At 36.6% G+C, this 14,032-nt stretch overlaps 1 protein-coding gene across 2 annotated transcripts; it reads left to right on the top strand.

Moving 5' to 3' along the window:
- Positions 1-10,977: 10,977 nt before the first annotated feature.
- LOC107582415 (prothymosin alpha) lies at positions 10,978-13,757 on the top strand. Of its 2 annotated transcripts, none has more exons than XM_016268259.1 (5): positions 10,978-11,204; positions 12,324-12,416; positions 12,744-12,810; positions 12,899-12,975; positions 13,056-13,757. In XM_016268259.1, exons 1-5 carry the CDS (start codon positions 11,154-11,156, stop codon positions 13,125-13,127), a joined length of 360 nt encoding a protein of 119 aa, XP_016123745.1. In that variant the 5' UTR covers positions 10,978-11,153; the 3' UTR covers positions 13,128-13,757. The 2 variants fall into 2 exon arrangements, with proteins under 2 accessions (XP_016123745.1, XP_016123744.1); XM_016268258.1 differs by having other exon boundaries at positions 10,984-11,204; positions 12,896-12,975.
- The last annotated feature ends 275 nt before the right edge of the window (positions 13,758-14,032 follow it).

The raw sequence follows: 14,032 nt of genomic DNA, 5'->3' as shown, positions 1-14,032 counted from the left end.
CTCTCATTGCATGATCTCATCAGAGATATGAGGGACTTCCTGTTGGTTTTAAGGTCCTATACGGAGAAAAATACATTGAATTGTTTAACAAGTTTGAAAGAAACAGGTTTAACATATGTTTAGTTGTGAATATGCCATAAATGTACTATCAATCACATCACTACATGTGCCACTAGATGGTGGTAACAGTCACAGGCGACTGTGGTGAGAAAGAAGGCTGCTGTTGCTAGGTGATCCATCTGTACCTGTTTGTCATGTTACATGGCTGTTCATCACTAATGCTCATATCTGTTAATCTAGTAAATAAGCACTTTTATCCTGAATAAAATATTTTCACTGACTTACATGATTTATTATTTATATATTATGATTAAATTATAATTAGTTTATAGGCTACCATCGTTTAAGTGTCTAGTTGTGATATGATTCCAAGATGTTTTTATATGATTATACATGATTTGTCTTGTATGCTTTGAGTTTGGAAAATATATTTACATGCATAATGTCAACGAATAAGGTAAAACCCAGTTCAAGCAAGTTTGGATCATAATTTCAACAAAAAAAAAATGTATTATGGAAATATTTATTAGATATTTATTTTGTTTTATTTATTTTTTGCTTAAAGCAAATGAAGGTTATGGCCATTTTATTTTTTCACAAAAAAAGGAAGGAAGTAAAAAGAAAGAAAAGAAAAAAATATTAAATATTGATTAAATATTATTTTATTTTTTTAGCGTTTTTTTACTTACATGATTTATTATTTATATATTATGATTAAATTATAATTAGTTTATAGGCTACCATCGTTTAAGTGTCTAGTTGTGATATGATTCCAAGATGTTTTTATATGATTATACATGATTTGTCTTGTATGCTTTGAGTTTGGAAAATATATTTACATGCATAATGTCAACGAATAAGGTAAAACCCAGTTCAAGCAAGTTTGGATCATAATTTAACCAAAAAAATGTATTATGGAAATATTTATTAGATATTTATTTTGTTTTATTTATTTTTTGCTTAAAGCAAATGAAGGTTATGGCCATTTTATTTTTTCACAAAAAAAGGAAGGAAGTAAAAAGAAAGAAAATAAAAAAATATTAAATATTGATTAAATATTATTTTATTTTTTTAGCGTTTTTTCCCCCCGTGACAACTAAGGATATTTTCTCATTACTTTAATGCTTAAATATAATTATATACTGTTTAAACTGCACAGTATTTATACTTTACAACTGCTTGGTATTATTGATAACTAAAGATAACAATTTCAATACCTATATTAGCATCCACATCAACGCACAATAATGTTCTGCTTTAATTATAAGTGCGTACTTCAGTTTTGTCATCTGTTAAACGGTCCAGCTTTTATGCTTTAATGCTCCAGCAGGATGGATTCTGATTGGCTGTCAATGTTTTTATGATTGCATCAGCTGGGACAAGAACCATTCTGAGAGCAATTCCAATGATATTGTTCCTCATTATCATTATCGGCTGTGGTGTGGACTTCACTATTCTCATAAAATTAGAATGATTATTATCGATAGTTTATCCTTGGTGTGAACAGGCCTTTTGCGTAATTTTCACTGTAATGCAGTTATGACACCATTGCTATTGAGAAAAATGGGAATGCATTACAGCATGCAATTATCATGAAAAATATTTTTCTTTATATGAAACATAGTTCTCCATCTCGAGATGTGACCCAGACATGTTCTCAAGAGATTCAGCCTCAAGTTCTGAGCTCTTTCTTTCCTTATTGGAGTAGGTAATGTGCTTGAAACTGTATTCAAAATTCAAACTTCTTGTTGAGTAGACCTTTAAAACCGATAACAGTGCCATGCATCTCTTGACTTCTTGATTTTCACTTCTGCTTTGCATTACAAATGTACATGCAGGAGCAGCTGTTAAATATTTTTTAGGTACAGTTGCGAGCTCAGGCCTTTAGAAACTTCTCAGATTTGGTGGATTCTTCTGAGACTGGACAACCAGGAGTTTATCTGCCGGAGAGACCGGTCATGAAATGGTTAACCAGAATCCAGCCCCGGAGAGCTCGAATTACTTTCATCCAGGCCTGTAAGGAAGTATGTTTGCAAAAGATTACAGGAGCCCTCCATTTTCTTGACCGTGTGCAGGGTTTTCATTCTGTGCCCTCATTTGAGAAAGCCATGACTGCAAAATTACCTCATTGCATATTTACAGATCTAAGTTCTCTGCAGAAGAAGCATACAGATCCTGTTCCTCTCTGTCCCTGTTTCTGCATCTTTCTCGAACTGCCGTCCCTCCCCCAGTCAGTGCTCCATGTTTCTGTCTCTTGTCTCAGCTTCGCTTGCCCTGCAGATGGTTCTTTGTTGGAGCCTCACAAAGGGGCTGAGGTCAGTGTGGCCTAAAACAGACACATCACAAAACCCCATCACATCAACTTTAGCTGCTTCTCTGCTTGCACTGCCTGCAGAATGATGCAGTACTTACTTTAGTAGCGCTTGCACTAAACACTCAAGTTGCTTGATTTAAGCAAACTATTAAAAACTTTGATGTGTAACTAATCCTGCAGTTTATGCTCAAAACATGAATGATTTACTAAATCAAGATGATGATTTGTTTGATGATAAAAGTCTTGCATTGAAGACTAGTGGACTAATCAGACTTTAACCCCATGTTATCATATTTGATACGCAAGGTCAACAAGATCAAAATTTTGCGGAGAAAGTTGTACACAATCTGTTACATATGGAAGCTTGTTTCCACCACTGAATAAAAAATAAAATAAAATAAAAAAGGTAATTGCGACTTTTTATCTCACAATTCTGACTTTTTTCTCAGAGGTGCAAGATATAAACTCACAATTGTGAGTTATAAAGTCAGAATTGGGAGATAAAAAGTTGCAATTACCTTTTTTATTTTTTTATTCAATACTGGAAATGGGCTTACCTATATGCCTTCTGTCGTCAGATTGGTAGTTTTTTTAGCAAGTAAAAGGACTTTTAATATAATTATGAAAATGTCCCACTTTAAATTGCTATACACATGTATTTTTGCTGTGAAATCTTTACTGATTTTCATAAAGTAAACATAATAATAACTTTAATATTGTTAGTAATATTTCAAGATGAGGTTTACTTGATTATCCATACTTGATAAACGAATACGATGTTTCGAATATGATACTCAACAAAAAACACATATATGCAAACTTTTTTAGATTTCTTATAATTTGTCTAAATGTTCAACTATTCCATTTTATTATTTCATATGTCAGGCATTACAGGGTTAAAAGACCCGTTTAATTCCACCAGTTTCAGGTTCATCTGACCCCAATCAGACACGTTTATTCGGGACTGTTTGTATAAGACTTGTGTTCAAGTTCAACCTCATTGATGGAGTGCAATGGCATGAATCAAAATAGGTTTTTTTAAAGGGGTCATATGATGCGATTTCAAGTTTTCCTTTCTCTTTGGAGTGTTACAAGCTGTTCGTGAATAGAAAAGGTCCCTAAAGTTGCAAAGACTGAAGTCTCAAACCCAAAGAGATATTCTTTATAAAAGTTAAGACTGGTTCACGCCCTCCTAAAATGCCTCGTTTAAACACGCCCCCACATACATCACTGTGTGGCAATATTTGCATAACGCCGCCCAAATGTTCATGCAAAGAAAGAAGGCGTAACTTTATTGTTGCTGCCACCACCGCCGCCATGTCGTGGAGACGCTGTGTGTGTCATTGCGAAAGCGGAACTACTTTGTTTGGTCTTCCAAAAGAGGACACGACTAGAAATCAGTGGTTAAGTTGTATTTACAACACTGTTCCAGAACACTTCAACCCAAATATTCAGATGTGTGCAGCGCATTTTATGGAGGACTGTCTCCTGATCCTGCGAGAGTAGACTACAATGTCGGCTGTTCTGACTCACAGACTGTAAGTACGTTTTCATATTTAAAGGATTTGCCACTGATGATTCAAACGCGAGTTTTGGGTAGACTAGCGCTTGTTGTTTGTCATTTCTCTGATTACAAATGCAGACATGGTTTTATGTTTACGCGGCACGATGCAACGCAACGCGTAAAAAGACAGTATAAGTCATTATAATCCATAATTATGTCTCCACTGGGTGCAACAAATGCCTCTTTTATAATGGGTTTTATTGGTTTTGTCTCGTCACTCCGGCCGGACACGGCATCATCACAATATGGTAAGGAGTGTAACATTTCCGTCACAGGCTTGAGGTATTCGGCCAATCACAACGCACTGGATAGCTGGCCAATCACAGCACACCTCGCTTTTCAGACCGATGAGTTTTGTAAAAACCGACGCGTTTCAGAAAGGCGGGGCATAGAGGAGAAACAATAATGTACAGTATGTGGAAAATAATGTGTTTTTTAACCTTAAACCGCATAAACACATTTCATTACACCAAATACACAAAACAATGTTCTTTTTAGCAATATCATATGACCCCTTTAAAAAGACAAAAGCATATAACTAAAATTAAAATGGAACTGAATATAGAAAATAAAAAGCTAATTTAAAATATTAATAAATACTAATAAATATATAAATAATACTAAAATAACGCTGAACATATAACATCACATAACTTTTCTTAGAGCGATAAAATGGTTTGATATTGTATGTAGTATGTGATGGTTGCACACTGTGCAATAACTTCTGAGCAGCTCTGGTTGTGTATAAAGACTTCTTTGTCCTGTAAAACTAATGTGTATATGGCCGCTCTTGTCGGTTGCATTTCGGATTAGCTCAACACTGCATCTGCCAGTGTTTCTCTGGAAAACTACGTTTCAAATCAGTTGCAGTTTGCAGAAAATTTAATTGGTATGAATATCTCGTTGTGTGTTTGAACTTGCATTCTTCCCAAATCAAAACCAATGGGAAAAATGTCAGCTGCAGCTTGAAGAGGGAAATGCTAATTTGCCATCTGGATTATTGGCCATTTGTTTAATTCCCTTGTGCATTATCATCTGGTGCAAACGAAAGCTATACAGATCCGGGAGGATGAAACCTGATTGGTTACTTCTTAAACTGTTAAAATATCCAATGACATTGAGGGGCAAAGAAACTGGATTACTGTAAAACATTAGGAATTTAACATATATGTAGGAACGTGAGGACTTGGTTGTCAGACCGACTTCATTTTGACTACGACCTGCTAAGACCTGCAGACTGTTGGAAAACAGTCTACCGAGGAGTGGCTTTGGTGATGAGATCATCCTCCTGAATATGGGTGAAGCACAGCCGCCTCTAAGTGATCATCACAGGTAAGGAGGAATTATGGGAGGGAACTCTTTAGAAGACCCTCCCTGAAAGAATGGAAATTTCCACTAGAAATAGGAGCAAGTAATCAAGTTTCTCAGCGCTGGTAAAATGTATGTCATCGACTCACTGGCTGCGTCTTTATAATTCATTCAGAGAAAACTTTATTGCACTGTTAGCAATTATTGTTGCTCAATATCATGCTTATACTTACACTACCAGTCAAAGTTTGGAATAATTAAGATTTTTTTGTAATGTGTTTGAAAGGAGACTCTCATGCTTACCAAAAAAAAAATACAATAATATTGTGAAAAATTATTAACATTTCAAATAACTGCTTTCTATTTGAATATATTATCAAATGTAATTTATTCCTTTGATGAAAGTTGAATTGATCCTTCAGAAATCATTCTAATATTCTATCCCCCCCCCCCCCCCCCCCAGGATTATTTGATGAATAGAAAGTTCAAAAGAAGAGCATTCATTTGAAATATAATTTTTTCCCCCAACATTATAAATGCATTTACTGTCACTTTTGATCAGTTCATTGCGTCCTTTGAAAAATATTTTTTTAATCTTACCAAACACTTGAATATAAAAATATTTTTTTAATCTTACCAAACACTTGAATGGTAGTGTATCACAGTTTCCAGAAAAATATCAGCAAAAATAGTTTTCAACATTGATGTTGTTTTCAACATTGTTTTCAACAAGAAATGTTTCTTAAGCAGCAAATCAGCATATTTCTATAATGATATATAATGATTTCTGAAGGATCATGTGACACAGAAAACTGGAGTAATGATGCTGAAAATTCAGGTTTGATCACAGGAATAAATTACAATTGAAATATATTCAAATAAAAAAAACTGATTTTTTAAATAATATTTCACAATATGACTGTTTTTACTGTATTTTTGTTGTTGTTGTTGTTTTTTAATGCAGCCTTGGTGAGCATAAGAAACATCTTTCAAAAACATAAAAAAATCTTAATTATTCCAACCTTTTTTCCCAGTAGGTTTAGTTATTTAAACAACAACCTAATCCAAAATATTAAACTTTAGCATGTAATTCATCCTGTGCACCAAACATAAATGATTCTTCAAATCATGTAGGTTGTTGATAAGAGCTGTGCAATTATGATCAGCCTTTTAAAAAATGCAAACAATCTGAATACTTGAACTGCCCTTGCTCTGTAATTCATTCATCTGCTTCTCATATTCTTTGTTATGTTAAATGCCAGTGCAGTGGACACACTTACTGGAGTACCCTGCATGCCTCATTCAATGAGCATCACTATTCAGGACGGGGGGCAAATTGGCCACATTCCACAGCATCATCCTCTATTAGAAAGTCTGTGCTTGGATAGAGGACACAAAAGATTGACCCTGGAGTTTTACAGTGTGCAGACAAAGCCTGATTGAGAGATGCAAATAGATGTTGGGACAAATGTGCAGGTTAAATGTGAGTGACCATGTCAGATTGTAATAGATTTGTGCAGATTTTACAGGATTTTATTTGAAGAAATAAATGTTATTAATTGTCATTAGTCTGAATTGAATTGCATGAAACTTTGAAAAAGGTACATTTTTAAAGTCTCCGTTCAAATCACATTTACGTTGCTGCATTTAGCATACGCTTGTATTGAAAGTGACTTACAAAAGAGGAATAAAATAATAAAAAATAAATTAAATATTTATTGTTTTGTAAAAATAGTTGCCTTCATATGCTGATTCAAACTGGCTGTAATGCTTTTCTACACTCGCAGTTGCTTTCTACAATGTATATATATATATATATATTGAAGTTACTGTATGTTTTACAAGATACTATTTCAGTTTTTCTACTTCAAAATTCTGTTTAATTCAAGTTGTTACTTCCCATTGCTTTGTAATTGTGAAATTTACTAGCAATTTATGAATGAAAATTGTTTCTACATCATTTTTTTCAGTGTATATGTGGCTGATTTTCAATGTTAAGGGTTACCACTGTTCAAGACAAAAGCGCACAGTTGGAACACCAAGCCCTCCCTCTGATTTTTCCAATTATGGTGACCTTTTCTTCCCTAATCCTGACCCCCGATCTTTGACAAACTCCTCCTCAAACTCCTCTAAATCCCTAAGATTCCAAGGGTCAAGTTGCAGCCTTTTGTCTTGAAAATTCAGGTGCAACTGCAAATTACTTCCCTCACTGACCAAAGGGGAAGTTGCAGACTTTTGACGACAGGTCTCTATAGTAACCACATATCTGAGGTTACTATTAAACCTGTAGTTTGATATATGTGCAACTATGTCATCATCTCTGACTCGATAAGTGTTGATTATTTGCTTACAACTAATCCCTGTACAGTCTCACTGAGGAACTGTAAATAGCAGCTTTAAATATTACAGATAGTGCATCAGCTCTATTAAAATGCCATTCACAACCCCTTTTTTTCTGTCAAAATCTGATGTAATTCTGAGTTGAAAGGGGATATTCAAATTTACAAATGTAGATGATATGTGATTTTATTAATTGGGAACCAATTGTATTGTGAAAAGTAAGGATTAGTGACGTCAGCTGAAATGTAAAGTCATTTCAGAAGCAGAGCAAAATTATTATTATTGTTTTGGAATGACATCACTGATAAATTGTGGCTAGAAACATGCATTAAAGGGATAGTTCGCCCAAAAATGAAAATTCTGTCATGGTTTACTCACCCTCATGTCATTTCAGACCTGTATGAGCTTCTTTCTTCTGTTGAACACAAAAGAAGATATTTAGAAAAATGTTGATAACCACACAGTTGCTGGTAGCCATAGTATTGTTTTCCATACTATGGGAGTCAATGGCTACCAGCAGCTGTTTGGTTAATGACATTTTTCAAAATATCTTCTTTTGTGTTCAATAGAATAAATAGAAACTCTAAAGTTTTGGAACAACTTGAGGGTGAGTTAAATGATGACAATTTTTATTTTTAGGTGAACTACCCTTTTAAGACTTTAAGAATCCACTTAATTTTGGTGGATTTTGATTTCATCTCAGATTTTTATTTGCAATTACACTGAAAATTTGCCATAGCCATTGAGTTGCACAATATTTTCTTTCCATACTATGGGAGTCAATGGCTACCAGAAAGTCTTTGGTTACTGACATTTTTTCAAAATATCTTCTTGTGTGTTCAACAGAATAAAGAAACTCTAAAGGTTTGGAAAGAAAGAAGGAGTAGCTACTGCATGAAAGAAAGTGTGAGGATTAGAGGAACATGTTGGCTCTGTTCTTCTTCTTCCCATCTCTGGTTATTCCAAGGCTTTCCTTCATCAAAGAGCACACTAAAAACCAGCAGGCAATCATTGGAATTGTTCCAGTATCCATGGAAACAAATCTAGCTCGTGGGCAGGCTGTGGGTCTACTAGAAGGGGGAAAAACGACAGGAAATGACCTAACAAAGAGTCTCTCCTCTCTGATTGCTCCCATTTTCCTGTTGCAGGGAATGAGTAATACTTGGACAAGAAGTGTTTTCTTAAAAAAAAAAAAAACATCTGTTACGTGTCTGGATTTGTACGGCAGACACATCATGGGCTTCCAGCAGCAGACGGCTGTTTCGGTGTGTGCTACATATGGTCTTCATTTCCCCAATGAAAGAGCCTCTATGTGCATGTGTTCCACTGAGTTTACGTCCAAGCGCAAACAAGGGCTTCATGAGATTGAATGCATTTTCTGTAGATCTGACGTGTCTCCACCCACTCTGGCAAACTGCCAAACTCCAAACCAATCCGAACACCAGCTCTTAAGACCTCCTCAGATTAAGAATACATATAACACTTTCATCTCATGGGCTAATTACATCTTCAATTTGAAGTCTTGCGTTTTCCTTCTTAAGCACTGTTTTGACGGGATTCATTTATTGAGTGGCATTGCTGTTAATGTTATCATTTCATGAACTGCTGCAGAAAACATTGCTTTGCTTCAGCATCAACATCTGCTCAGCCAATGAGTTTGAAGCATGGGCTTTTCTGACCAGTGGCAAACAAGGAGAGTTTTAGCAAATCCATTTAGTGATGTTAGTGGTGCATTTTTTTTTATTATTGTTGATATTTTAATTATTACATTTTCTTTTTTACATTGGATGACCTCTTAAAAAGAAGGGTTATTGGCATTTATGGCTACATGAAGAAATTTATAGTGGAAAAAGATTCTTTTGATTTTTAATATGGTCTTCACACTCAGAAATGGTTCAGTACACAGATACACAGAATGCCTAAATCCAAAATGAAAGTGAACCGGGCATGCAGTCAGAAGATCTGTACACAACAAGAAAAATTAATGAGAAATATTTTGGAAATGTTATATCAGCAAAAATGTATATTCCTCTCCGGAGGGGTTAAATTTCATTAGAGTACACCTGAAAAGTAGTATCTACTTTGTGTCAAAATTGTTTGCACCAAAGAAGAAAAAAAAACAGTGCATCTGCAAAACACAAATTTATCTCAGTTCCTTATGGAAAACTAGTCTGAATAAAGCTTCAGTCTTCAGTTTTCAGCTTCTCATGAGTCAAAGCTGAGGTTTAAATCAATGGTCTAGTACTGCATAATACTCCATCTGATAAAACAAAGACTACATGCTGACCCCTCACAGAGCACACCATCTGTGACCACCAAGTGGGCTTTGTTACCACGGTGTGGCAGATCTGATGAGAGAGGGGGTCTTTATCTCTGTGTGTGCAAAGGAAAATCCAGAGGAAAAGTTCCACCTGGACATTTTTGACTAAAAATATCTAAAGAACTATTGTTTAGTGAGAAAAATATTATTTGTAGTTTAGTATACTAGAGTACTTACTCCTTTTGAGGAATTACAGATGTGAGGCAGGGTTTGACCCCTTGAAAGGGGAAGTAGGGAACATTATTAACCGCAGCCTTAATCTGTTCCTTGTGCAACAGGTAGGCTTCCTGTGATGGAGAAGCCAAAATGACTGTGTCTTATCTTTCAAGCCATAAATCAGTTGGTTATCTGTGCTGAGATGTTTGATGGTGTGGAATAGACATGTTAGCATCTTAGTGTGACTTCTCATTATGAATGAAACAGCTGCCTGGTCTGTCTCCATCTGGGACACAATGGTCTCTGAATACAACATGCTAATGAAACTGTGGCTGTAAACAAAGACCCCAAAGAAGCTTGAATTCATCTGTGCAAGCTTGGAGGCAGGTTCCAACCACAAAGCAGTTATCAAGGGATGATGTTAAAAAAGGTCAAGGGAAATAGTGAATGGTTTGCAGTTTTCAAAAAGAATGGGAAATAGTGGCAAATATATTTTTATATATAAAAATATATAATATTTATTAAATATAAATAAATAAAAATTATTTATTTTTTTAAATAATACTTTAAAAAATTAGGTTAGTGAATTTACATACTATTGATTAAAAAATTTTTTTTTTTTTTTTTTTTTTTAAGTTTACTAACCGGAAGATCAATTTGCATTTTCTTCAAATTTACACGAAGAGAAAAAAAATAAGGCATCCAAAAAAAGTCAGATATTTATATTTAAGTCACCAGAATGGCTTGAATGAATCCTGACCTTCATAACAGTATTTTTAAAAGACCGGGTAAAAGGTCAAATTAAATATGCCACCAATAAGACAAGACGGGCGCATTACTAGAGGGGCGGGATTTCATGATACAATTGACAGTGGCTCCTCCAATCAAATCGAAGAACGGATTTACGTTGCCACGATCCTGTCCAATCAGATGTCAGCGAGATTGCCGCTGCTCTCGACTCGCCGTTCATTCTCGGGTTCAGGCAGTTTTGATTCACTCTTCCTCCTCCCGTCTGACCGTGTCCTACCTCATCCCACCACTTCTAACTCTTTTCTCGGACATTTTTCTTTGAAACATCTTTATAAACCACCATGGCTGATACCGCTGTTGATACGACCACCACCCCTGAGATCACCGCCAAGGTAAGCTCGCTTGAAAAATCATGTATTTGAAGAAACTGGACCCACCTGCTAACAATAAACTGAGGAGAAACCGGCCGGTCAGTGAAAGGTTTTATCAGCGATAAATGTTAACGTTTAAACAGAATCATTCGGATAGCAGCATCTCTTTTCGTTTATTCACGGCTCGCGTCGAGTCGTGTTGAATAAATTCCGTTACTGGTTCAACGGACAACCGTTACGCACATTTCATTCAAAACTCTTGAGGACTGAATTCGACATGTATTCCCATATGTAACGTTAATCACATCCCATTAACGTTAAGATGAGGAGGGAGTGAACTGATCTTTTTCTTTTGATATGATTTTGTGTGTGTGTGTGTGTGTGTGTGTGTGTGTGTGTGTGAGAAGTCAAGGCTCTTGATCTCCGCCGCTCGAATAGGCGGGAATATCGCCGCCGCGAGCTGTAAATCGTTCGCGCTTCCCGCCCCCGGACAGTCCAGCACCGTGTCTTGGCGCGCGCTCTGCCTCCTTTTGTTTCCAGCTCGGCGCGTGCTGTTCCTGCCGGGAAATAATAGGGGCAGTGGGCAAGACGGCGCGAAATAACCTTAAGTGACCTCAACATGTGTGTCGGTACAATAGATTTAATTCACGAAGTCGTCTATATAATAGATCTATTGTGGTGCAGGTTTCAGGGAAATAACACACACACACACACACACAACGGATTTACTTGTTTCCCCATTAAATAGCAGTTCCGATTATATATTACATATATACAATCAGTTCTAACGTAATTGCATATTAGTTCACTTGAGCTAACCAATAGAAGGTGACCATTACGACTACATTTATGGGAAAAATAAAATGATTGCATATTTGCTAAAAGTGTTTTTAAAGCCGAAACCGGTGGTTTTCATGACCCCGGTGTTGGTTTGCCATTTGATGTATTTTAACAGGCAGCCAGCCAGCTGGTGTGTGTGGTCTGTGGCTCATCTGTGTGTGTGGGTGGGGAGGAAACTCAAGGAAACAAACTTTCCCCTTTACTACCTATGACATAATCACACGCTGCATTGGTTATGTAGTCGGAGGGGGTTTATTTATGAACCGATAAACTTCATTTGCTTCATCTGCTTCATTTCAGGACTTGAAAGAGAAGAAAGAGGTGGTTGAGGAGGCAGCGGAGGCTGTGAAGGAAAATGGCAGCGAAGACGCACCTGCCAATGGAAATGGAACAGTAAGCGTTGAGTATTTCTCATCAGGCCTTGTGGCTTTTCTCCCCGACGAACCGCTCGCCGCGCAGGTGATGGAGGACCCCCTCCCCCTCTTTCATCGTGCTGCTCTTTGTTTAGGGTTCAAATTGACTGACACAGATGCATCTTATGAGAAGACAGCTTTAAGGCTGTGCACGTGGTTTCTCTGCACATGGCTTTTTACAAAACTGACCTTCCCATACATTTTCGGAATTATAGTTAATTACTAACATTGCTTGCAAATCCTCAAATCATCTGGTGATATAACCAATTTGGTATCCATTTCACTCATGGTGTTTTCTCTGTTTTAGACTAATGGTGCTTCACACGAGGAAGAGGAAACCCATGAGGACGAAGAGGGTGGGGATGATGAGGAGGGTGAGTTTGACTTCGCCTTTGTCATCATTACATAACTTACTAGTCCCAAAACCGGTTATTGAAAAATATGTTTGGTTTTTCACAGCAGGAGAAGCAGAGGAGGAGGAGAACGGTGCTGAAGAAGAGGCAGACGGGCAAACCGTGAAACGTCCAGCAGAAGAGGAGGTGGGTTCAGGTTTCAGACGCATTTCACAACACGTTTCCATCGTCTTTACCACATCTAATCTTAGCTTGTCTGCTTTCAGGAGGCAGTCGAAACAAAGAAACAGAAGACAGAGGAGAAAGGCGACTCCACAGAGGCTGAAGTCCAAGCCTAAAGTTCTCGCCGCCCTTCAGTAGCTCTGTCGGTATGGTCAGTTTGACCTAGTAGAGTTTGTGCTTTTCTGTATATTTCACAGACCTTCTTTTTGCCGCTACAAGATCTTTTTATTGCACTGAGGCCCATAACATCATGACCCTGTCCCCTTTTGTAAGACCTTATTTATTGGTGTAGGACCAACATTAGAACCCTGTTTTAAAAGGAACAATGTTTATTTTAGCACACATTTAACAAGCACACATTCTACTCTGTTATTTGACCAGCGGACGTACACACAAGCAACTGAAAGCCTAAGGTTCTGTCATTTTCATGGGTGACATTTTTCCTATCCACTAAAGACCAAAGATGAGTTTTAAGCAGGGGCTAATAGACTATGTTTAACCTGGTTGTGCTGCTAGAAGTTAATCCCTTGCTTTGGCAGATCAGTTAACATAACAGATGGTTCATATGAATGAGAGGGGTTCCTTAGTCAATGCATCATCCGCCCTCTTAACATGTTAATTAACCCCTTTTTAAATCTTGAAGGTCTTTTGTTCCATATGCATTTAAAAGGATTGTATCTTTCTATCCTTATGTACAGTTTTGGGGGTTTTGTTTTATCATTGTGTTTTATATGGGAAGTGCAGAACGAAAAAAACAATCTATAACAGAACTGTATGCTAGTACTCGTGTTCTTTCAGTCCTTCAAGTGAAACCTTTTGTTTTTTTTTGGTTGCTTTTTGACCACTGCTTTGTATAGTTTGGTTCAGGATTATAAATAAAAAAAAAAACAGTCTTGTCTTTATAAAAGCCAGTGCCTCTTGGGTCTTTTTTAACGTTGCGTTGGGGGTTGCAAAACTTTTTTTAAAGCTGTTTGAAACAAGATTGGACATGCAACAAATATGTGAAAGAGGACTGACCTTT

This window comes from Sinocyclocheilus grahami, unplaced genomic scaffold, assembly GCF_001515645.1.
Source record: "Sinocyclocheilus grahami isolate Dianchi unplaced genomic scaffold, SAMN03320097.WGS_v1.1 scaffold44.1, whole genome shotgun sequence".
NCBI classification, from domain to species: domain Eukaryota; kingdom Metazoa; phylum Chordata; class Actinopteri; order Cypriniformes; family Cyprinidae; genus Sinocyclocheilus; species Sinocyclocheilus grahami.
This window is presented reverse-complemented; position numbering and strand designations above follow the sequence as displayed.